Below are 23,457 nucleotides of genomic sequence, written 5' to 3' on the forward strand. Positions count from 1 at the left end.
TGAGAACATTTTGTTTTGCAGTGAAGAGTGGTTGAAAAGAATGGACAAGAACTTGTCTTCAATAAAGCCAATTATGGAATCAACCTATGGCAAGGATTCTGCTGTGAAGTGGACTGTCTACTGGAGAACATTCTTCATCGCTGTTGCAGAGCTCTTTGGATACAATGATGGAGAAGAATGGATGGTTGCGCATTTCTTATTCAAAAAGAAATAAAAGCAGAAGCCAAAGCTTCTTCCTAATTGATTTTCAATTTTTTGTCAGACTTTCCATTTTAAGATGGTATCAAGGAATCAATCTACTATCATTTTGAATAAGTGACACTTGTTTTGAGTGGAAATACTCGTTAGTGAGTTTTACATGTGGAGTTATTTCAGGGATGTTCAAGTGACAATTATCACTGATATAAGCATAAATTGATGCTACGGTTCTTATTTTGTTCAGAACCATTTTGTGTTTTGAGTTTTGTTCTACCTTATATTGTTATGTTACCAACTGTTTTTTGTGACATGCTAGCTTATGGAAGTCTAGGAAAGCCATGCTGATCATGGAAATTGGAGATAAGGTTGTACTCTCAGTACCATGTATTTGTATTTGTACTCTGCTTTTCTTTCGTTTTCCTTTTTCCCTGGCCGTGAAATTCATTGCAAATAGGCTGATTTTAGGCCAAGGTGGAAACCAATATTCAAGCTATATGAAATAATATCTACCACACTGACAGAATAAAAAACTTTCAAACGTGATATACTGCTGCCAATGGTATACAGACTGTTTAATGATGCCACTACATTGATTTCCACTAAAACATGTGGAACCTTAACTTAACAGATCATAGGGGGACTTGAAATCATTCTACCACTCATCAAAACACATTATCAAAGTGGTTTTGGTTTGGAACACACCATCACCAGACAGGGGAAGCCCCAGTAACTTGGTCAACTGGATCCATTTCTGAGTTATAAAGAGAATTGAACATATAAGCATAGAGAGTTGAAAAATCAAAGAACAAAAGCAAGGAACGGAAAGAAGGGTAGAAAAAATTATAACTAGTTACTTAATGATCAAAGAGGTGCAAAAAAGAATTCCACGTAACAGACTACAGCCACTGAACAGCTTAGATTAGCAAATGAGTGTTCTTTTTCTATAGCAGATTAGCAGGAACCAAAGGTCCTTACTTTGATTTGCTGTCAATCCACCCTTGACAAGCCCTATGTTACATCTCTTCTTTCATCTCCACAAATAAGCATAAGCACTTTAATTTCTCTGGACAAAAAAATATCACTGTTATTACCAGCCAATCATCCACTATAATTGCAGCATAAATCGTAATCTGAACCTATTGCTCTTGAGTTTGGTCATCTTTCAGAAATAAGCATACAAGAAGTTGTTCGTACAGTTTAAATGGGGTTATTTGCGATACTATCCTCTGCTAGGCATTACATTAAATTCAACTACTTAAAAGATTTATTGGTCAATACAATCATGATTAAATTTAATTTTTTTTTTTGATAAGTACAATCATGATTAAATTTAATTAGAAAACTTAACATTCAACACTTAAATTACTTCTTCTCAAAAAAAGAAAAAAAGAAAAAGAAAAACACTTAAACACTTAAATTACTTTATCTAAATTTTATTGAACTATTATAAAGGTCGAGATGCTCTTGGCGTCAGTGAGATGCAATTCATTATGACTTAATGACTATTTCAATATTAATTTGAGTGCACTATTTTTTCAATAAAACTTCAGGAACTGTCATAATGAAAGGCAGTTATGCAGACAAGAAGCTCCAATCAGATCATAGAAGATGAGAGATAATAAGACTTAACAAACAAAAGGCATGGGAAGAGTAGCAGAAATGAAGCTTCCACTACCACCTACAATACAAGTGGTCAGTCATGCACTCATGCTGGTGGAAGGTATCAGACATGGACTTCAAGTTTATAAAGACACTCACAGTGGGAAAGACACCCATTGAACTGCATCTAGAAGTTCAAATCCAATGGCAGCAATACTAGCAACCTAAGAGCATCTCCAGTAGATTAGGCAAATTTTTGTACTGTTTGGAGAATGAACAGTAACTTTTACCTTTTAGCTACCAACTTTTTCAAATACACTTTCCAACAAATTTTCTATCCCATTCTCTATCTCATTTAAATATTATTTATTCATTAATTATTTTTTTTTTTTAACAACTACACATCTTCCAACATTTTTTTATTCAATACCTGATTATTATAATAGAAAAAAAACATTTAAAGAATAAACAGTAGCTCATCAAACTTGATGAGCTACTGTTCATGAGCCAAAACAAATTCCGGATATAGAGAGTCCATTGGAGACCTATTTTGTGGGTTTACTCTCTATAGTAGAGAGGATTTTGTGTTTAGCCCTCTTGTTGGAGATGCTCTGAGGGTGCTTTTGACTTGAAAAGTGCCTACCTCCTAGCCATAGAGCCGCTGCCTGATTCTCCTTTTCAGGGCAAATCGAGTTGGAAGCTAGATACCTTGCTCAGGATCCAAACTTTTATCTGGAAATGTATGCACCAGATTATAGGAGTTGAAGATTGCCTAGCAGCTAGGGGAAGGCTGATTGATACCTCTTGCCCCCTCTGCCAATGCAGGTCTGAATCCATCATGCATGCCCTTTGCGATTGCCATATTGTTAGAACAACCTGGCACCAACTGGGAATATATCATACAAATACCTCCTTCTTCTCTGCCAACCTTCAAGACTGGCTCACTTCTAACTGCAAAGCTGCTGGTTACCATGCTCTAGGACAACCTCTTGGGAATCAAATTTTCATGTTCGCTATCTGGCTGATATGGAAAAACAGAAATCAGCTGGTGTTCAAAAGCAAGAGCTTGAATCCAAGAATTGCAGTGGACATTATTAACTGAGTCTTAGAGTACACCCACTGTACTTGCAAGCCGCTGGTGGCCGAACGCATGGTTATGAAGAGAATTTGATGGGAAAAGCCTAGTAATAGTTGGATGAAGCTCAACACAGATGGATCATCCCTTGGGAACCCAGGCGTGGCTAGAGGAGGAGGCCTCATAAGAGATGAGAATGGAAACTAGGTTGTGAGGTTAGCTAGGAGAATTGGGATAGCAAATAGCTTCACGGCAGAGCTCTGGGCTCTCTGAGATGGCCTTCTATTATGTCTGCAGTTTAATATTCAAGCTATTATAATTGAGTTAGATGCTAGAGCTATAGTTGATGCATTCAATCATCAATCAAACTCACACTATTATTTTCTCTATTATGGATGATTGCAGGCAATTGATTACCCAGATTCCCCAATCGAGTTTTAGACATGTCTTTAGAGAAGCTAACAGAAGTGTGGACTGTCTAGCTAGTTTAGGACCTAACTTAGAGTCTGATTTTGTGTTGTTTTCTGGTCTGCCTGTGGACTTAATTTCTACTTCGGAGGCAGACAGCCGTGGGATGTACTTTAACAGGCCATGTCCTGTACCTGTGTTTGCTCTTTAGTTTTAATGAATTTTCCATTTCTACCCAAAAAAAAAATACTAGCAATTACTAATACAAGTATACAACTAACAACTGCAATTTTCTGGACTAGCCAATCATGGAACCTCTTCTGCTATATTTGTATTTTACTCAATCCTATATGTTGATTTGAAGGTCTCAAACTACACCAATCAAATGGCTGACTTAAAGTTATAAATTTTTTCCTGTAGAGTGTTTAACTTGTATAATGTGAAGGGATCCTCTACCACATAACACCATGCATGAACCAAATTCAATGAAAGACATTTATTAGAATTGTTGAAGGGAAGTGCATGACAGGAATAGGGCTCAGAATGTGGTTCAACTAAACATTTATACTATGAAGTACAATTAGCAGGCAGCTTTCTAGCAAACAATGTTGCTGCCCAGTTGTTGATAATTAAAGACCATGGGATGGGGTCTCTCATTGTTCATGAAGTCCCTTCATATCGGACCAAACTTAGAAGCAATTTGTAGCTATTAATTACAGGGCAAAAGTTAGGTACCGTCTTAGGTAATGGCCAATGAATCATATGGTTGAAGTAAAGTATTGGTGGGAAAATATAACACTGTTTAATTTCACTTCAATACAGCCATGAAGTTAAAAAATTCAATTGAGGAACTTGAGTTGAGTTACAAGACTTGTACAATAGGTTTTGGCCTGAATCGAATTGTATGCCACAAGCATGAAAGGATAGGCCTAGAATAGAATAGAATAGCAGCAGACATGATTATGAAAGAGAAGGTAGTTTCAATAAAAACTAACAAAGAACGTTGGTGTCTCATCATATATTTCTTTCTTATTTATTATACAGTATTGAAGCATGAATTAATTAATCTGTTGTTGTAGTTGGATAGGTAAAATAAAATGTAAATCCAGATGAGATGTGAAGAAAATTAATTACCTTTTATTTTATTAGTGAGGTGGTCCGTTAAGTGGGTGTTGGGGATTCGTTGTTGACGACATTGACAAGGGTATCAGCTTCCAAGAATCGACTCAGATGCTTATCATCCAAAAGAAAATTAATTACCTTTTATTTTATTAGTGAGGTGGTCCGTTAAGTGGGTGTTGGGGATTCGTTGTTGACGACATTGACAAGGGTATCAGCTTCCAAGAATCGACTCAGATGCTTATCATCCAAAAGAAAATTAATTACCTTTTATTTTATTAGTGAGGTGGTCCGTTAAGTGGGTGTTGGGGATTCGTTGTTGACGACATTGACAAGGGTATCAGCTTCCAAGAATCGACTCAGATGCTTATCATCCAAAAGAAAATTAATTACCTTTTATTTTATTAGTGAGGTGGTCCGTTAAGTGGGTGTTGGGGATTCGTTGTTGACGACATTGACAAGGGTATCAGCTTCCAAGAATCGACTCAGATGCTTATCATCCAAAAGAAAATTAATTACCTTTTATTTTATTAGTGAGGTGGTCCGTTAAGTGGGTGTTGGGGATTCGTTGTTGACGACATTGACTCTTTAGTTTTAATGAATTTTCCATTTCTACCAAAAAAAAAAAAAAAAAAAAAATCTAGCAATTACTAATTCAAGTATACAAGTAACAACTGCAATTTTCTGGACTAGCCAAGCATGGAACCTCTTCTGCTATATTTGTATTTTACTCAATCCTATATGTTGATTTGAAGGTCTCAAACTACACCAATCAAATGGCTGACTTAAAGTTATAAATTTTTTTCCTGTAGAGTGTTTAACTTGTATAACACCATGCATGAACCAAATTCATTGAAAGACATTTATTAGAATTGTTGAAGGGAAGTGCATGACAGGAATAGGGCTCAGCTAAACATTTATCCCATGAAGTACAATTAGCAGGCAGCTTTCTAGCAAACAATGTTGCTGCCCAGTTGTTGATAGGCCTAGAATAGAATAGCAGCAGACATGATTATGAAAGAGAAGGTAGTTTCAATAAAAATAACAAAGAATGTTGGTGTCTCATCATATATTTCTTTCTTATTATTATTATACAGTATTGAAGCATGAATTAATCTGTTGTTGTTGTTGTTGGATGAAATGAATAGGTAAAATAAAATGTAAATCCAGATGAGATGTGAAGAAAATGAATTACCTTTTATTTTATTAGTGAGGTGTTGGGGATTCGTTGTTGACATTGACAAGGGTATCAGCTTCCAAGAATCGACTCAGATGCTTATCATCCAAATGTTCCTGAGAAGTGAGAAGTGAGAAGTGAGAACAGAACAATAATCGTTTAAGAAAAGAGAATTCCAATTAAAGAAAAGAAAAGAAGATACGTACAGCCAGGCAAGCTCTGTATTTTTGCCACTCAGAAACACATTCCTCTTTCTTCCATTCACCCTTCACGAACTTCTCTGAATACCATCTGTACATTTTTGTTAAAGACGAATAAAAAAAGAAAAAGAGCCCCTTTTCTTTTCCCTAATAAATAAATTTTTAATTTTTATTAAAATAAAAAAAAAGAAAAGAAAAGAAGAAGAAGAATGGATTTGGAGTTGGAACCTGTTGAAGCAATTGTGGTAGGCAGCTCTGAGATGGGCACAAGGGGATGTTGATGAATGAGTACGACTATGAGATTGAGAGGTCTTATTATCTCCCATTTGAGAATCTTCTGAATTAAAATTCAGACTCACACTCACAAATTCAACTACTATTTTCTATGTTTTCCGTTTTAGTTGTTACGGTACGCCAGGACCAGAAGGACGGCGGCTTTGTCCACAAAGCTTAGCTTGGACTTGGAGTGGACTGGGAATGGGATCGATCCATTTCGGTTCGAATTTACCCGATTCATCTCAAAAAATTGAACTCTAAAGTCTTAAAAAGTAACACATTAAAGGTTGAGGTTTCATAATAAAATAACAAATAAAACACTATTTTTTGCACTTAAATGGTACGACGTTTAATTTATTACATTTAAACCTCAAGTTTTAATTTGTTACTTTTGAAATTACAAGGCTTAATTTGTTAATTTTTGAAAATTTGGGCTTAATTTATGATTTCTTATTAATGAAGTTTACAAAAAGTATTGCTTGCTTACTAAAGCATCTAGCACGCTATGCACTCAGAAAAACGCAAAGCAGCCGATTCTACAAAAACTTTATTCATCCTTCCAAATTTTCCATTATTCCCAGTAATACCTTTAAATTGATTGTGAAGAAGATGCAGAATTTCAAATTACAAAGATATACTATTATATTTTATATATTGATTGAGGCTTTGCATCTTCCACTTTTATTGCTTGTCATTGTTCTTGATGAGTGAGAATCAGAATTAATGCTTTCTTTGTCTTTACTCAAAGTAAGCTGATTCCTTACTAATTTTGAAATTGTTATTACTTTAGATTAGGATGGTACTACAACTTTAGTCCCAAAACCAAAAGCCAAAACTGAGCATGAGCAAAAATAAAATACGAAAAAGAAGAAGAAGCTATTTATATAGTAATGTTAAACATTAATATAAGAAATATTACATAGGTATTTGATCTTACAAAATCTTCTTTTTCAAGAAGAAATTGCGTAAGAATGATAATAAATTAAGGAGGAGAAGAAAATTGATACAGAGACCAGTATATAAAAATATAAAATCATAATAAGGAATGGTAGAGAAAGGAAGCAAATTAAAATACAAAATAAAATTCTTGAAGATGAAAATTGGAATTTAGAAAATAATGAGAAGAAAGAAAAGAAAAGAAAAGATATTGCTTACTTCAATTCATTCCATATCAAGCTTAAGCTACAATCTCATCTTCATTCACCCAACTGCATGCGCGCTAGCTACTATATTTAAGAAGCTTAATAATTGTCTGTTCTCTGACTCAGAAATTGATACATTTATAACATCTGATCTGAGTTTATTGTTTTCTCCAATTGGGTATCACTAAAATTTGCCAAATACGTGGTATCATGCTGATATCGTTTACGGTCATCATCGGATTGGTCATGAGTCATCGCTCTGGCGAGTTATTTTTACATGCAATCTAGGCGTCGTCCCAATTTGGTATGAAATTCGTATTTCTTTTGTTGTTATCAATTCAGCTCAGCAGTGTGATCAACAAACATACTACTATTAGTATTACGTACCACATTATAACTTTCTTAGACTTCAGTTTCTAACGTTAATTTTCCCATATTCAAACTCTGTAAGCTAACATATATATATATATATATATGAGTTATACATTTTCTCCTAACCAATCCAGAAAAACCGTATTCAAGAATATCCAAACTCTGTAAGCAAACATATATATATATATATAAACTATAATTAGTTGACTAATTCAAACATATTCATATACACTTCTTCCTTCAAATCACCATGAAGGAAGACATTGTGCACATCAAGCTGACATAGATACCAGCCTTGCATTGCAGCCACTACAAGAAGGCATTTGACAGAAACCAACTTAGCAACAGGGGAAAAAGTCTCAAGATAATCAAGGCCTTCCTTTTGAGTGAAGTTTTTAGCAACCAATCTAGCCTTATACCTCTCCACACTCCCATCAGACTTATACTTCACTTTATACACCCAATAGTTTTTTTATGAGAAGGTAAAGGAGTGAGAACCCAAGTATATATGGTTAGCTTCAAAAAGAATATTTTTTTTAAAAATGTACACTCTTATTCCATGGAATATATGTAACATGTTACATTAAATTTAAATTTATTATATAATTTAAGAATTGTCGAATTGTTTTTTATTTTTATTTTTTTCAAATATAAGCATCATACCTATATTATCGAAATTTGAATTTTAAGATAATTCTGTGAGTATTTATCATTTTATTGCTTTTTAGGATCCAATATCGATAATTTCTAAAGAGTTTGGTTAAAATAGAATAAAATTTAAAATTTAAGAAAAAAAAGAAAAAGAAAATTTGAGCAAAAAACTAAAAAGGCAATCGATAAAAAGAATCAATTTAAGGCTCAAATAATCTGAAATGTATCAAATGGACTAAAGTAGACTCAATTGGACCAAAGTGCATTGAATGGACCAAATTGGATGGAATTGACCGAAATGCTAGGCTAATGTAGTTTAACAAGTGAGTAACAATAATAAATGCTACACTTAAGGTTTTAAATATTATATAAATATAGATATATGAAATAAAAAAGGAGTTGTGCCATAAATGTAACAAATTGTCAAAACATTTTCATAGTAACTGACTCTTTTAGGTCAAAATAAAATAAAATAATAAACTGTGATCCATTGTAACTAAAAAAAAAAATATTGTGAAAATATTGTGATATTTTATTGTGTCGGTATATATACTTTTTCAAATAGAATACATAATCCTTTACATAGACACAGCTGTTACTAACTTCCTATTATATTAGGATTAGACTAAAGTTTTACAAATTAAAAGTTTGAAATAGTCTATCATTTGCAAATCTATATAAATTCCTACACAGAACTCTATACTCTATATATGGTCCATTGTCTACACTTTCACTCATCACTCAGACTTTGATCACTGTCTCACTCGTTTCAACTTTCAACCTCACTTGCTACTTTGCTTTGCTAAAAAAAGCAGCAAAGCATGGAACAATTCAAAGGGCAACCTCGGCTCCCGAAATTCGCTGTTCCAAAACGCTATAACATACGACTGAAACTAGACCTGAGCACATGCAAGTTCAGTGGCTCCGTGGCTATCGAGCTCAACATCGTGGCGGGTACGAGCTTCATAGTCCTCAATGCCGCCGAACTCTCCATTGATACCCCCTCCGTATCTTTCACTCACGCTTCTAATTCTAAGGTATCACCCTAACTTTACTTTTAAAGTAATGGTAATGGCAATGGATTTTGTGGTAGTAACATGTAACTGTTTTAACTTAACATTATTCCAAATTATTCTTGCTAAATTTATATAGTTTTGCTGAGCTCTAGCTTATATGTGAATGAACAATGAATGAAGTTTTGAATTTGGGCAGGTGTTAAGGCCTTCAAAAGTTGATGTGGTTGAAGAAGATGAGATTTTGTTTTTAGAGTTTGCTGACATGCTTCCCATTGGGATGGGACTTCTCACAATCCGCTTTCAAGGAACTTTGAACGACAAAATGAAGGGCTTCTATACAAGGTACTACAATGAGTGATGCTTATTTTCATAATTTTGCAAATTTTACTACATAACTCTTATAAACTAGTACTAGGCTCTCTCAATCAACAAAAAATGAATAAAAATAGAAGACAAAACACTTCCACACACTCACAAAAGACGAGAAAACATGACTTGAAGTTGCAATTTATACTATAGCTACTGTCATGTTTATTATAAAAACTTTAAAATTAATGTAGCATTGAATGTCATTAGTGCACTCTAACAATATAATAAACAAAATTGCCTAAGTTATTGTTTCTTAATTTGTAACTAACGATACATCTAGCTTTGTAAAATTTATATAGTTAAAAGATGGGGTCAAGATATGTTTAGTCCCTTTTATTTTTTTTTAGAGAGGCTGATTCATAACTTAAACCAATTAATAACCTATCACTTTTTGTGGAAGGCAACTGTCTACACACCAAAACTTGACCTCTATATGTATAAAAAAAAAAAAAAAAAACAGTGCTTTCAAATATACTTAATATGATCTTTAATGGGATTGAAACCCATGATTGCATGCTTCGCCATTTTACTTATAAATGGAGCTAAATGTATTCTGTTTTCGGCTAAATGATAATTTTACTGGTAAGTAGTAATGTGTATATATTTAAGTTATTATTTTGCTTTCTAGTACATATAATCACAATGGTGAGAAGAAGAATATGGCAGTTACACAGTTTGAACCAGCTGATGCTAGGCGATGCTTTCCGTGTTGGGATGAACCTGCTTGCAAGGCGTCACAATCGCTCTCTCTCAATTAATTTAAATTCTTATACTTTGCTTCTTTTGCTTAAATGAAATCTTATATCTGACCACACTTCATGCTGCATTTTAGAAGCTTGTCTAGCTCTCATGAAGCTAGTGTTTTGATTATTGTGACCGAATTATTTTTGGATTGGAAGTAGATTTGCTTGATTCTGTTTCGAATGAATGGAAACAAAAGCTTATTGGATCCTTCTTTTGGGCATTTGAGTATTGCAGGCTCTGTTCAAAATCACATTGGATGTGCCATCCAAACTGGTAGCTCTTTCCAACATGCCAATTTTTGAAGAAAAAGTGGATGGGGATCTGAAGACAGTTTCATACCAAGAATCACCGATAATGTCTACATATTTGGTGGCAATTGTTGTTGGTTTGTTTGATTATGTGGAACATCTTACATCTGATGGTAAAACAATACACTATGTTCACTGTTTCCTGTGGTATTATGATCCTTCTTCTTGATAAAAAAAAAAAAAAAAAACAGTGCTTTCAAATATACTTAATATGATCTTTAATGGGATTGAAACCCATGATTGCATGCTTCGCCATTTTACTTATAAATGGAGCTAAATGTATTCTGTTTTCGGCTAAATGATAATTTTACTGGTAAGTAGTAATGTGTATATATTTAAGTTATTATTTTGCTTTCTAGTACATATAATCACAATGGTGAGAAGAAGAATATGGCAGTTACACAGTTTGAACCAGCTGATGCTAGGCGATGCTTTCCGTGTTGGGATGAACCTGCTTGCAAGGCGTCACAATCGCTCTCTCTCAATTAATTTAAATTCTTATACTTTGCTTCTTTTGCTTAAATGAAATCTTATATCTGACCACACTTCATGCTGCATTTTAGAAGCTTGTCTAGCTCTCATGAAGCTAGTGTTTTGATTATTGTGACCGAATTATTTTTGGATTGGAAGTAGATTTGCTTGATTCTGTTTCGAATGAATGGAAACAAAAGCTTATTGGATCCTTCTTTTGGGCATTTGAGTATTGCAGGCTCTGTTCAAAATCACATTGGATGTGCCATCCAAACTGGTAGCTCTTTCCAACATGCCAATTTTTGAAGAAAAAGTGGATGGGGATCTGAAGACAGTTTCATACCAAGAATCACCGATAATGTCTACATATTTGGTGGCAATTGTTGTTGGTTTGTTTGATTATGTGGAACATCTTACATCTGATGGTAAAACAATACACTATGTTCACTGTTTCCTGTGGTATTATGATCCTTCTTCTTGATAGTGTAATCTTATATCACTTTGCAGGGGTTAAGGTTAGAGTATATTGTCAAGTTGGTAAAGTAAATCAAGCGAAATTTGCATTGGGCATTGCTATTAGGACACTTGAATTATACAAAGAGTAAGTTTTACTTTGAATCACCACCAAACCATCGATTACAAGACAAAGTATACAAGCTTTAGCTAAATAATGCATTTAAGTGGACACTGGATCATGGTTATTGGCGATTCCTCAAATTGTTACATGTTGGTGCTTATGTTGTATTATTTAAAATTCCAATTAACCATGATCATTTCTACAGCTATTTTGAGGTACCTTACTCTCTGCCCAAATTGGATATGGTTGCAGTTCCTGATTTTGCTTTTGGGGCCATGGAGAATTATGGTTTGATTACATATCGTGAAACAGCTTTGCTCTACGACGATTAGCATTCTGCAGCTACTAATAAGCAGAGGGTAATATGCATATTGTGAACACTGCTCTTTTTGTCACAATTTACTTTGGCTAATGCAGTACGAAGCTATTGTTTTAATATGTGTACACAAAATGTTTAATTATTATTTTTTTGCTACTGTAAAGGTTGTGATTGTCGTAGCACATGAACTGGCACATCAGTGGTTTGGAAATTTTGTAATGATGGAATGGTGGACTCATTTATGGCTGAATGAGGGGTTCGCAACATGGGTATTTATTACATTGGATTTTAATTGATCTGAACTGAGCTGTCTGTTAAAATTTAAAGTTTGGTTTATTTAGCTGTGTTTTGAACATGAGAGCTCAAGCTTGTCACCAAGCTACATAACATGTTTACATAATTTATTTTGTAAACAAGTTGAAGCTTGCTCATGCTTTTTTTTTATTAAATTATTTCCTTCTTGTATAAAGTCATAGTTTTTTTTTTTTTTTTTTGGGAGAAGATATAAAGTCATAGTTAACTGTTCATAACTTGCTCATATATATATTATTTATGCTTAAGGTGATCTGATCAGGTTACTTGATAGATAACTTCTTTTTATTCATGTACCTATAAAAATTAACTTCATCTACCTTATATTCACACATAACTTTTAACCATGAATTAGACTATTTATAAGACCAAGTGAATAAGTTGAAACTGGTAATATATATCGTATGATCTTATAATATATACAAGCCTCAGGTCCATGAGCTTGTCCACTAACTTGCATGTTACAATGCTTCAACTTGGGTTGTTTATCAATCAAGCTTGGCTTGAGCTTGGGATCATTGTTAAATAAACTAACATAGGCCTTTCTTTCCCCGGAATGTAGCCTAAGTTATTTGTAAGGGTCCAATGTCTATAAATTATTGCTTATTTCATTGCATTCTTGTAAATTATATATCGGTTATTTGAATGTGTTCAAGTTAGTTATTTAGCAGCTGATAACTTGTTCCCATAATGGAAAGTGTGGACTCAGTTTCTTGGTAACTATACAGAGGGTCTTCGGCTGGATGGGCTGTATGCGCTATTTTTTTTTCTTGGTATAATTGCTTTAAGAAATTATATTATTACTTTTTTGAGTATATCTCAATATAAGCAAACGTTTTTAGGTGGAGATAAATCATGCTAGGGAGAATGATGAAATTTTTGATGCGATAAGTTACAAAAAAGGTGCATCTGTTATCCGGATGCTGCAGAGCTATCTTGGAGCTGAATGCTTTCAGGTTGGTTGTTAGAGTTGCTGCTGGTATATGTTTCTTGTCCAAATAAAAATATTTCTTATGATTGAAGAAACTCCTTTCTCTCCACCCCAAATTGACATGAAATTAAACCCTTCATAAATTAAGTCTTTGAGAAAGATAGAACAATAGGAATTTTCTTTTTTTGTGAGTTCTTAAGAGGTTAGAGCGGTTTTGTTCAAAAATATTTGGATATAATGAAAGAGGTTTAGGAAGTAACCATTAACATTATGAATACTGTATAATTCATATTTTGAAAGTGCTCATTTCTATTTATATATAGAAACAATGGTAATGCTCATCTAGATAAGAAATAGTAGAAAGTGTATCTACTTGATATTTGGTGACATAGCCTAGCTTGATTAGCTTCCAGATTCTTTCTTGGCCTCCATTTATTACTTAAACTAGTCGCTAACCCGTGCGATGCACGGGATTCATTAAAAAAAGACAATAATGCAATTATCTATTGGATAGTGACTTTCTTTGAATATGATGTTTGCTTCAAAATCACTTAACACATACTTCAACAATCTTACATTATAAGTATATCTAACATGACCACAATCATCAATTTGCATAATTTGCATATTTTAGAAAGTAACATGCATCATAAACTTGATATCACACATAATGTTCATAAATTACTGTTAAGAAAGTTCTAGTGCACCTATGTTCATGAGAAACTTAACATGATACATACTGTTTTTTTAGGCAACCAATCATGGGTAGTGAGTGGGCCACGCAAGCAAATCCATCTGCCAAGGAATTCATTACAATATAATAAACAAAAATGTTATATGTCTCATAACTAAAAAGCATTGCTACAATTTGTTTTTGAATCAATAATTGTAGTGCTGGTAGTCATGATGCAAGTGAGAAAAGAATGAAAAACCATGTAAAATATTTGTCATAGTAAGAACATGGAAACACATACTTACAAAGATGCCCTTAAATCAATGTCATAATTATGAAGTTAAAATTTTCTTAATAATGACTTATGAAAAATTACAAAGCATAAGATATATACTTATCTCCTTAAACATATTACTTATTAGTGAACTATTTCATTTTACCCATAAACAAAAAATAAATCTTTAAGCAAACTTTTTCCCAAAATCAACCACATAGATAACAAATACTCACAGAGCTTTAGAAATATTGTTAGAGAGCTTCTCAAAATCATCAAAGAAAATAGAAAATCAACCACAAAATCTAGATTGTTCTCATTTTGCAACAGTTTTTGAAGTTGTTTAAACTGGTCATCCAAATATCCTTTTTTATGACCAATACCAATAATTAGAATTCCTCTACCAATCCAAACTAAATTAATTAACAGATCAGTAAAAATTTTGTTTAATTCAGTGGAAAATAGGCTAGTTTTCCAGGAAAGTAACAAAACCAAACAAATACAACACAAATATCCTTTCAAAATAACAAATCCCAGGGGAAAAAGAAACATTTCCAAAAAACAAATAAATGCTTAAAGAGAGCAAAATCCACCTAGAGTAGAGATCCACTTCACACCCAATTTTTGAACAATCTCTCAAAAGCAATTATAACCCCACCAAAAAAAAAAAGAAAAAAAAGAAAAAGATCACCTCATCTAGATAAGCCGAGTGTTTCGGCCACTATCTTTGAAATTGAGTCATAACATTGATGGTGGCTTCTTTTTCTCAATAGCATGAGCTTTTATCACTCAGCAAGACTAACCCATAAAACAAAGTGCTGGACTGAAGCAAATCTTATTATAATCGTAGAGGTTAGAGAGGGCTTTGACTAAATAGTTACAGTATGCATAATCTCCAGAGTCATAGATAATTCAATAAAATTTTAATTATATAAATCCCTAAACCCTTTAATTTACAAAAGCAATGCAAGCTGAAAAGTTTTAAAAAATAAAAAATAAAAAAATAAAAAATAAAAAGAGAAAAAGAAAAGAAAAGATATAAAGCATAAGTTTGAGGAATGGCCTTTTGCATATACATTTTGAACATGGCTTGCAATAGATTGGGGTTAAATGTCCTTCTGTTTCTCTACACCAAGGTTATATTGTCCTACTATATTGAAAGATGTACACCTTCCTTACATTCCTCAGGTGCCTCATTTAAGTCCAACAGATATGTAAATGCAAATCAATACATATTGAAGATTAAAGCCCACATTAGCTCTAAAGCTTGGATATTTAGCTCTCAAAGATTAGTTCTTATACTCCTATAATTATATTGAAAAGGCTAACTATATACTAAGTCTTTATTCTCTTTAAGTATGGAATTTCTTATCAATCTAACAAAGAATAGGACTCTCCTTTAGGCCTTGAAGAAATACAGTAAGGAGTATGAATAGCTGCAAAATAACATAATTAAGTCCACCTTCAAAATAACATAATTCTTTCCTCTTTCCATTTCAAAAAGATCTAAAATTCCAATCTGCATAATCTGGTTCTTCTTCCAACCCCAAGAAACCATAAACACCACTCCATACCTAATCCCTACCAGTTTTCTCTCACCATACCCAATTCTATGCATATTTAATATCACGGAACCTAATTAGAATTCCCAAAAACAAATTTGATTTCCCTAAACCCAAAACTTCTGCAACAAATTTAAGGTAATCTTATAGATCTACTAACAATCTCAAATTTGATGGCCAATGATATTATTTTGCCAAGTTTCACATATATGGAAAATGATGCAAAAGATTTGACATGGCTATATAAGACTGTACACAATTTAGGTAGAAATCAAATGCTCTAAGTTATTGAGCTTACAATTTCTTGAATCTGTATAAGACTGTAATTTCTTGAATCTAAAATACTGTACGCAATTTAGGTAGAAATCAAATGCTTTGTTAATGCTGACATAATTATGTAGGAATAAAAGTTCTTGACTTCAAGAACTAAGAATCAAAAGATAATCCGCTTGACTATATAAGACTATAATTTCTTGAATCTAAAATATTGTATGCAATTTAGGTAGAAATCAAATTTGTTTGTTTTTAGACCCCTTAAAACACAACCGGATTAACCTAGTTAATTAGCCAAGTTATTACTTAGTCCAAATTCCAGATCTAGGGTATCACAATCAAACAATCATATCATGCATAGCAGCGAAAAATAAATAACACAATGATATGGTAACCCAGGAAAACCAAACCAGTAAAAAACCTAAGGAGGATTTAACTTAGCTATCCTCAAGGTAAACTTGAATCCACTATAGAAAGAATTGAAGTTTTACAATAGAATTTAGACTACTAACATTCTATTGCTACCCACCAGTAGAAACTTACTGACACGACCACGTGCAAGCTCCGAGACCACGGACTCCTTCTTTCTTGGATCCTCTAGCAAGTTCAAGCACTCTCACTTGCGTATCTTTAAGCTTTTATGGTAGCAACTGAATGATCATCAAGTTCTTGAACGAATCTCCTTCTTGATAATCCTAAGCTTGTGTAAAAGAAAGCTCCTCACAGATCTCACAAGAGATTTACACAAACCACAATATGAGCAACATCTAAAACGTGGCTAGGGTTTGCCTTATATACCTAGGGCAAAAACATAAAACCCTAAACGTTTTAATGAGCTAGGGCTGAGTTGGAATTTTGCAGAAAAATGCATTCTGCCCGAGATTTGATTGATCAAGCCTAAGCTTTGATCGATCGAGCCAGACCGAAATGCATAGTATCTTCTACATCAACTCGATTCCAACTTTACATAAAAGACACGACTTTGAGCAAGCCTAAAAAAGACTAAGCAACCTGTTTTGATCATGGTTTGCCAACATTACACATTAGAGTTCTAAATACATAAATTCCTAAATTTTTAGAACCTAACAAAATTCTTTGTCAATGCTGACATAATTATGTAGGAATAAAAGGCCTTGACTTTAAGAACTAAGAATCAAAAGATAATCCATCTAGTGGACATTCATTACTATCAATTCATATTAACATTGTCTGTAAGTATTGAATCTATTGATGTATATGACAAACTTCCAATTAAAAACCACAGCAATCAAAACAATCATCCACACCACAACACAAAGTACTGAACCAAAAAGACAAAGCTCCAATTAAAAACCCCTAGCATTCAAAATTTCAGTATAACAATCATCCACACCACAACACAAAAGAGGCAGTAACAAAATGTAAAAAGGGAAACAAAAAGCATCAAGCAAAAGAATGGAGCATAAGAAGAACTGGAATTTAGAGATACCTCAATCGAATCCTCCAGGTTCTCTCAGTATTTATATAGGCCGAGGAGAGGAAGACAGGAAGGAAGGAAGTCAAATAGGTGGCTGTTACTGTGAAATCGTAGAGTAGGAAGGTGGGGAGATTTTCATGGCTTCAAATCGTATCAGATTCTTTCCCCTTTACTGTGAAACGATGTGAAACTGTAGTAGAAGTTCAAACCATCTATTTGTGCGTAATCGTAGAATAGAAAGGTGGGAGAAATTCAAACGGCCTGTTTCCCATTCCTCACGCCGTGTTTCTCATGCAAAACCCTGATTATTCTCTGTACGTTTTTTTTTCTCTCCCTTTAAGCTTCCCTCCACATTACAATCTTCAAACTCTGTCTCCTTAGGTTTCTATTTGGTCACGCAAAACCTTGATTATTCTCTGTACGTTTTTTTTTCTTCCTTTAAGCTGAAAAGGCTCACACAAAACTGGCTTCAACGTATTTTATTTTTATTTTTATTTTCCTTTAAGCTGAACTGAAAAGGCTTCAGGTTGAGCTTGATAGTGGAATTAAATAAATAAGAGGTGGGCTAGATTAATTACACAAATTTATTATAGGGTGATAGTGGAAGTAAATAAATAAGTAGTGGGCTGCATTTATAGGGCTGAGATTTATAGGGTTGAAAATTGTAAAACCCATTTTAAAATTGAAGGAAAAGTTATTATTTTTATTTAAAAAATGACATGACAGCTGATGTGATGCAATGTGAGAACAGCAGCATTAAATGCTACGCTTTAGCTTTTAGTAATATATAGATATAGATATAGATGAGTGCAGTTAATGTTCGTTCTTTTAAGGTTCATCTTTGTCAACCAATCATCTTCTGCAATATACGAGATAATTTTTCTAATTTATTCATTGGATTAAGATGCTCAATTTGGCTTTCTCATTTGTAAAATATTTCTTTTGTAATTATATGTCAATTAATTATCTTTTTTCTCACATATGTAAATTCTTTTCCCCCCTGGTTTTAATTAACTATTTTATGCTCTCTCTCTTTTTTTTGGTAATCAGAGGTAACTTGCTTCATATATAAAAAAATTTGCTTGCTCAAATGCAAAGACGGAAGATTTATGGGCTGCACTTGAGGAGGGATCCGATGAGCCTGTGAACAAGCTAATGAATTCATGGACAAGGCAAAAAGGGTACCCAGTCATCACTGTTGAAGTCAAAGATCAGAAATTGGTGTTTGAGCAGGTTTCTTGTGTCTAGTCTCTTTCACCCACTTTTTCTTGAAATAGCATATCTTAACCCTGATGCATTCTGAATTATTTCATTTTGTAGTGAGTTTCACTTAATAATATTTTGAGAACTTACTGACTTCTGACAAATTAATGTAATCATGGCAGTCGCAATTTTTGGCAAGTGGTTCTCATGGGGATGGACAATGGATTGTTCCAATAACATTATGCTGTGGCTCATATGATGTGTGCATGAATTTTCTATTGGAATCAAAGTCTGGAACTCTTGATATGAAAGAGTTCCTGAGTGACAAAAGCAATTTGGCATCTGCTTGGGTAAAACTTAATGTCGATCAGACTGGTTTCTATAGGGTAAAATATGATGAAGACCTTGCAGCTAGACTCCAACATGCAATAGAGAACAAACACTTGTCTGCAACAGACAGATATGGTAATTTTGATCTTTTAACTCATACCTGCTATTATCTTATGATGGTATGTATTTATGGTAGAAAAGAGCACATAATACAACTCATTTGTTTAGCAGGCATCCTGGATGATTCATTTTCCCTTTGTATGGCTCGCCAACAGTCTTTGAATTCATTGCTAAACTTGATGGGTGCTTATAGGGAGGAACTTGAATATACCGTGCTGTTTAATTTAATCAATGTAATGTTCACCTCTTGTTTAAGACTTAAGTATACTTCAGTTGTGCTCTAAGTCCTAATTCTAATCCCTCTGTTCACAGATAAGTTATAAAGTTGAAAGAATTGCAGCTGATGCAACCCCTGAGTTACTGGAATACATTAAACAATTTTTTGTTAGCCTTTTCCTGCATTTAGAAGAGTAAGTTGTCCTATATACAAATAATTGAAATTCCTATGTGGCCTTTGTTTATTAGCATTCAGTTTGCTCTGTCTGCTAATTTTTCAACATAAGTGATATCTTTGAAGTTGATTATATTCCATTTGTGAAATTTTGGTTGAGTAAGCCCTATATGATGTTAACTATTAAGGTACTGGAATATATGACATTGACATTACATTTCGACAGATTTAGAGCATGAGAGTATCATTTCTTTATTTACTGAATAATGAGAATATTAATAGGTGCTTAATATGTTACTATTGAGTATCAATTATATATATATATATATATATATGACATTTTTTCCTGTATTAAGTCAATTTATTTCTTTCTTAAATAGAGCTGCTAATAGCAAATAAATAACAGAGAGAGATATTTTTTCATTAGATCTAGGAGATATTTGTAAATGTTTCAGAATGTAGAAAGAGAGCTTTAAGGAAGAAGAAAAAGTCATTAAAGGATTGTTGCAAATAGTGATATTTATTTCTTTTATTTGGAGATATTCTATATATCTTAGTTAAGATAAAAATTGTCATACATATTAATAATTATCTAAAGTTGCTAATGTAATATGTATAAAACTATCTAAGGAATAAGGAAGCATGTAGGATGTTTGAAAAAGTTTAGGGAAGGTATGTTTGACTTGATGGTTGCAGACCACCAACAATTTATATCAAACCTTACATGCTAATAGAAACCTAGTGAATCATTGACCCAAATAATGGGCACTCAAAAACGTTGAGCAAGGCCAAGAGCCTTATAGCTTAGTAGCATTGCTTGCTCTTATTTATAAGGAGAAATAAGGTTCAAATCCCCCTCCCTTATTTGTTTTAACTATCGAAATATACCCAATGTGTATCACTGACAAAGATAATGAGCGCTCAAAAACTTTGAGCAACGCAAAGAGCCTTATAGCTCAATAGTATTGCTTGCTCTTATTTATAATGAAAACCAAGGTTCAAATCCCCCTTCCTTATTGTTGTAACTATATATATATATATATATATATTCTTTCAAAATTTTTTTTTTTTGAAACTCGTTCTAAAGCTTTTTAAATATATATATATATATACACATATATATCATTATTCATTTATTTTTGTTCAATGTTTGAATTTATTTTGCAGTAAGCTTGGATGGGAGCCTAAGACAGGCGAGAGCCATCTAGATGCAATATTGAGAGGAGAGGTTTTGACTGCCCTTGCTGTGTTTGGGCATGATCTGACACTAAAAGAAGCAAGTAGACGTTTTTGTGCATTCTTGGATGACAGAAATACACCAGTCCTCCATCCTGACATAAGAAAGGTTGGTAAAAAAAAAAAGCATTAATTAAATCACTAGAATTTCTCCGTCTATAATACCTATCAATTATTCTAATGGGCTGTGGTTGCAGGCAGTATATGTGGCTGTAATGCGTAAAGTCAGCACCTCAAATAGATTTGGTTATGAATCTCTTTTGAGAGTGTACAGAGAGACTGATTTGAGCCAGGAGAAAACACGCGTTCTAAGTAATAACATATCATTATTTAAAATGTTGCAAAACATTTGAATCTCTCTAGTATGTTGGAGACATATTTCTTTTGTGCTTGTAGGTTCATTAACATCTTCTCCAAATCCCAACATAATTCTTGAAGCTCTCAACTTTTTGTTGTCTTCTGAGGTATATATAATTGTGGAGGTCAAAAACCTTTTAATACAAGTTGATAAATAATGGTCTGATGGAGCTTGGGATGTTGATGTTGGCTTTATTTCCCATTTGATCTAGGTTCGTCCCCAAGATGCTGTTCTTGGACTTTCTGTTAGTAGGGAAGGACGCGAAATAGCTTGGACATGGCTGAAGGTAATACCATTTGTAATGTAAAATGCAAAAAGCACATTGCAGTGAAGAAATTCAAATGTTCATGTGAATGCACTATATCCATGTTATACATTGACCAAAATTGTGCAAAACAATTTGGTGACTGGTCTAAGATTTGGCATGTGGATTTGAGGTAGACAAAGGAGTTTAACCATATACAAGGGACAGGGCACTCACCTTCCTTCCTGTAGGAAAAACATGCTTGTGGTGCATCTCATGTATTTATTGTGATAAAAGGGAAAATGGGAGAGATGCTAGAAGTGTATATTTATCTAGTCAAGAAATGAGTTGGAAGAGATGCCATTGAACCATTAAGATCCCTATGCCTAAGGAACTGTCCAAGTTTTTTATTTATTATTATTATTTATTTATGGCGCAAGTATTTGTGCAATCCCATTGGCTTTGATCAAAACCAGGTATCTGCACCCCAGAGAAGATGAAGTTGTTTGTGAAAGTAGCTTGTAGGAGCTTTAGATTTTGAAATATATCTTAGATTTTATGTTAGAAATATCAAGTTAATCCACATGGACCACATATATATCAGAATTGCTAGTTTAAACACAAGTACATTTATATTTTATCTTGGTTAGAAATTCCTTGAGGTAGACAAAGGAGTTTAACCATATACTCCTTTGTAGATATTTAATAACTCAGTTTGTCAACTCAATTGTATCGCCTGTTTGTCTCTCCCTTTCCTTCCTCCTCCTCTCTTCTGTTGTTAGTTCCATAAGTATCAGTTTTTGTCCTTTGTATCTTAATTTCAAATACACTTGTTAGTTATTGCTTATCTTTATTTTTTTCCCCCCTTTTTGTTCTGTTCTATTTATCCCCCAGTTTGCTTCATTTGAAAAGGCCAAGGAAATAGAGGAGTTTTTTGCAAGTCATACTAATTCCAAGATTGCTAGAACCTTGAAGTAGAGCATTGAAAGGGTTCACATAAATGCAAATTGGGTTCAGAGTGTTCAGAGAGAGGAACATCTTGCCAAGGCCTTGAAGGGATTGGTACTCAGGAAGATCTAGGAGATACTTATATTTGGCCTTTGTTGTCAAGAAGAAAGCAAGTGGATTACATTTCACAACTTTCATAATGTAAATTTGCCAAAGAGGTGTGATAGTAATAAATCAGACGTATACCGTTTTTATATTAATAATATATCTTCTGGATCTCCCTTTTGTTTAATTTTTCTTCCTTCTTTTATTTATTTATTTATTATTATTATTTTTATAATGGAAGTTCTAACCTCTAATAGCATTCTTGGTGTTAAATTGTTAATGCATGTTTCCTAAAATAATACCTGTCCTCTATAATCCTTTGTTATCTAGTATTTTTACAAATACCATTACTGGACATGAGTGTTAAATTGAACCTTGAACTTTTGCAACAAATTTGATTTTTTTCAAGGGTCAAAACCCTTGAAAAAAGTATTAAAAGCCCTCAAAAAATATTATTTTGAGGGTTTAACGGACCCTTGATGACCTTTGAAACAAATTCCCTCGAAACAAAAATTTATATGCCTTCGTTACCCTTGAAACCGAAATTTCAACAGCCTACATGACCCTCGAAACAAATGTTTTATCTTTATCAAGGATTGGCAACTTTTGAAAAATTTAGAAGGGATAAAAGAACAATAACCTTTTTTTGAGGGTCTCCCAACCCTCAAAATAAGGTTTTTCTCTTTTAAAAAAAATAAATAAATGGAAACCCACAGCCATGCACATAGACTTTAAAGAACCACATATTAGAAAATCTATATTATACCAAAACATAAATATCAAAAAAAAATTCAATTAGCTTTCCAAGTTACAAAATTCTTCATTCTTGAAGTTTATGTCAACATTTTCATAACTTAGTATTTTAACTAGATAAAGGAGAAAAAAAAAAAGGAAGAAGAAGAAGCGAAATGAATTAGTACAAGAACCATGGATGATCAAAATCCTAATCTTAATATTATTCTTTTTCAAGGCAAAACAATCTAATGTACTATTGTTTAAAGGGTCTCAAATAAAGGATTT

At 33.2% G+C, this 23,457-nt stretch overlaps 3 protein-coding genes across 9 annotated transcripts; 2 read left to right on the forward strand and 1 right to left on the reverse strand.

Annotated features, from left to right (window-relative positions):
• Positions 1–721: 721 nt before the first annotated feature.
• Positions 722–6,313, reverse strand: LOC111991652 (uncharacterized protein At4g33100). Of its 6 annotated transcripts, none has more exons than XR_010629315.1 (6): positions 6,005–6,313; positions 5,783–5,867; positions 5,633–5,692; positions 4,415–4,975; positions 1,174–1,261; positions 722–949 (listed from the first exon to the last, which is right to left on the reverse strand). XR_010629315.1 is itself a non-coding variant. In XM_065774359.1 (4 exons), the coding sequence occupies exons 1-3, from the start codon at positions 6,100–6,102 to the stop codon at positions 5,606–5,608; spliced, it is 270 nt and encodes an 89-aa protein (XP_065630431.1). In that variant the 5' UTR covers positions 6,103–6,312; the 3' UTR covers positions 722–949; positions 5,595–5,605. The 6 variants fall into 6 exon arrangements, 1 of the variants encoding a protein (XP_065630431.1); XR_010629317.1 differs by lacking the exon at positions 722–949 and adding an exon at positions 2,441–3,163 and having other exon boundaries at positions 1,012–1,261; XR_010629316.1 differs by lacking the exon at positions 722–949 and adding an exon at positions 1,829–3,163 and having other exon boundaries at positions 1,012–1,261.
• Positions 6,314–8,938: 2,625 nt separating this feature from the next.
• Positions 8,939–12,034, forward strand: LOC136067900 (aminopeptidase M1-like). Its single transcript, XM_065774338.1, has 7 exons — positions 8,939–9,254; positions 9,430–9,575; positions 10,231–10,333; positions 10,581–10,784; positions 11,364–11,550; positions 11,633–11,726; positions 11,908–12,034. Exons 1-7 carry the CDS (start codon positions 9,039–9,041, stop codon positions 12,032–12,034), a joined length of 1,077 nt encoding a protein of 358 aa, XP_065630410.1. The 5' UTR covers positions 8,939–9,038.
• Positions 12,035–13,109: 1,075 nt separating this feature from the next.
• Positions 13,110–22,624, forward strand: LOC111991655 (aminopeptidase M1). Of its 2 annotated transcripts, none has more exons than XM_065774361.1 (10): positions 13,110–13,289; positions 18,601–18,735; positions 18,888–19,170; positions 19,267–19,388; positions 19,468–19,565; positions 20,714–20,891; positions 20,980–21,094; positions 21,179–21,246; positions 21,352–21,426; positions 22,279–22,624. In XM_065774361.1, the coding sequence occupies exons 1-10, from the start codon at positions 13,254–13,256 to the stop codon at positions 22,360–22,362; spliced, it is 1,194 nt and encodes a 397-aa protein (XP_065630433.1). In that variant the 5' UTR covers positions 13,110–13,253; the 3' UTR covers positions 22,363–22,624. The 2 variants fall into 2 exon arrangements, with proteins under 2 accessions (XP_065630433.1, XP_065630434.1); XM_065774362.1 differs by having other exon boundaries at positions 13,111–13,289; positions 22,297–22,624.
• Positions 22,625–23,457: the final 833 nt, after the last annotated feature.

The sequence above is a fragment of the Quercus suber genome, unplaced genomic scaffold, assembly GCF_002906115.3.
Source record: "Quercus suber isolate HL8 unplaced genomic scaffold, Cork oak 2.0 scaffold_91, whole genome shotgun sequence".
Lineage (NCBI taxonomy): Eukaryota > Viridiplantae > Streptophyta > Magnoliopsida > Fagales > Fagaceae > Quercus > Quercus suber.

Excerpts from the sequence above, each read along its gene's own strand:
- LOC111991655 (XM_065774361.1), top strand. The coding sequence starts at position 13,254 with ATGCTGCAGAGCTATCTTGGAGCTGAATGCTTTCAG. Across the intron at positions 18,736-18,887 it reads AGAAATTGGTGTTTGAGCAG|TCGCAATTTTTGGCAAGTGG; the intron begins GTTTCTTGTGTC and ends TAATCATGGCAG. Across the intron at positions 19,566-20,713 it reads CTTTTCCTGCATTTAGAAGA|TAAGCTTGGATGGGAGCCTA; the intron begins GTAAGTTGTCCT and ends TTTATTTTGCAG.
- LOC111991652 (XM_065774359.1), bottom strand. The coding sequence starts at position 6,102 with ATGGGAGATAATAAGACCTCTCAATCTCATAGTCGTACTCATTCATCA. Across the intron at positions 5,868-6,004 it reads TACCACAATTGCTTCAACAG|ATGGTATTCAGAGAAGTTCG; the intron begins GTTCCAACTCCA and ends AAAAATGTACAG. Across the intron at positions 5,693-5,782 it reads AATACAGAGCTTGCCTGGCT|GAACATTTGGATGATAAGCA; the intron begins GTACGTATCTTC and ends CTCACTTCTCAG.
- LOC136067900 (XM_065774338.1), top strand. The coding sequence starts at position 9,039 with ATGGAACAATTCAAAGGGCAACCTCGGCTCCCGAAATTCGCTGTTCCA. Across the intron at positions 11,551-11,632 it reads GGAACATCTTACATCTGATG|GGGTTAAGGTTAGAGTATAT; the intron begins GTAAAACAATAC and ends ATCACTTTGCAG. Across the intron at positions 11,727-11,907 it reads ACACTTGAATTATACAAAGA|CTATTTTGAGGTACCTTACT; the intron begins GTAAGTTTTACT and ends TCATTTCTACAG.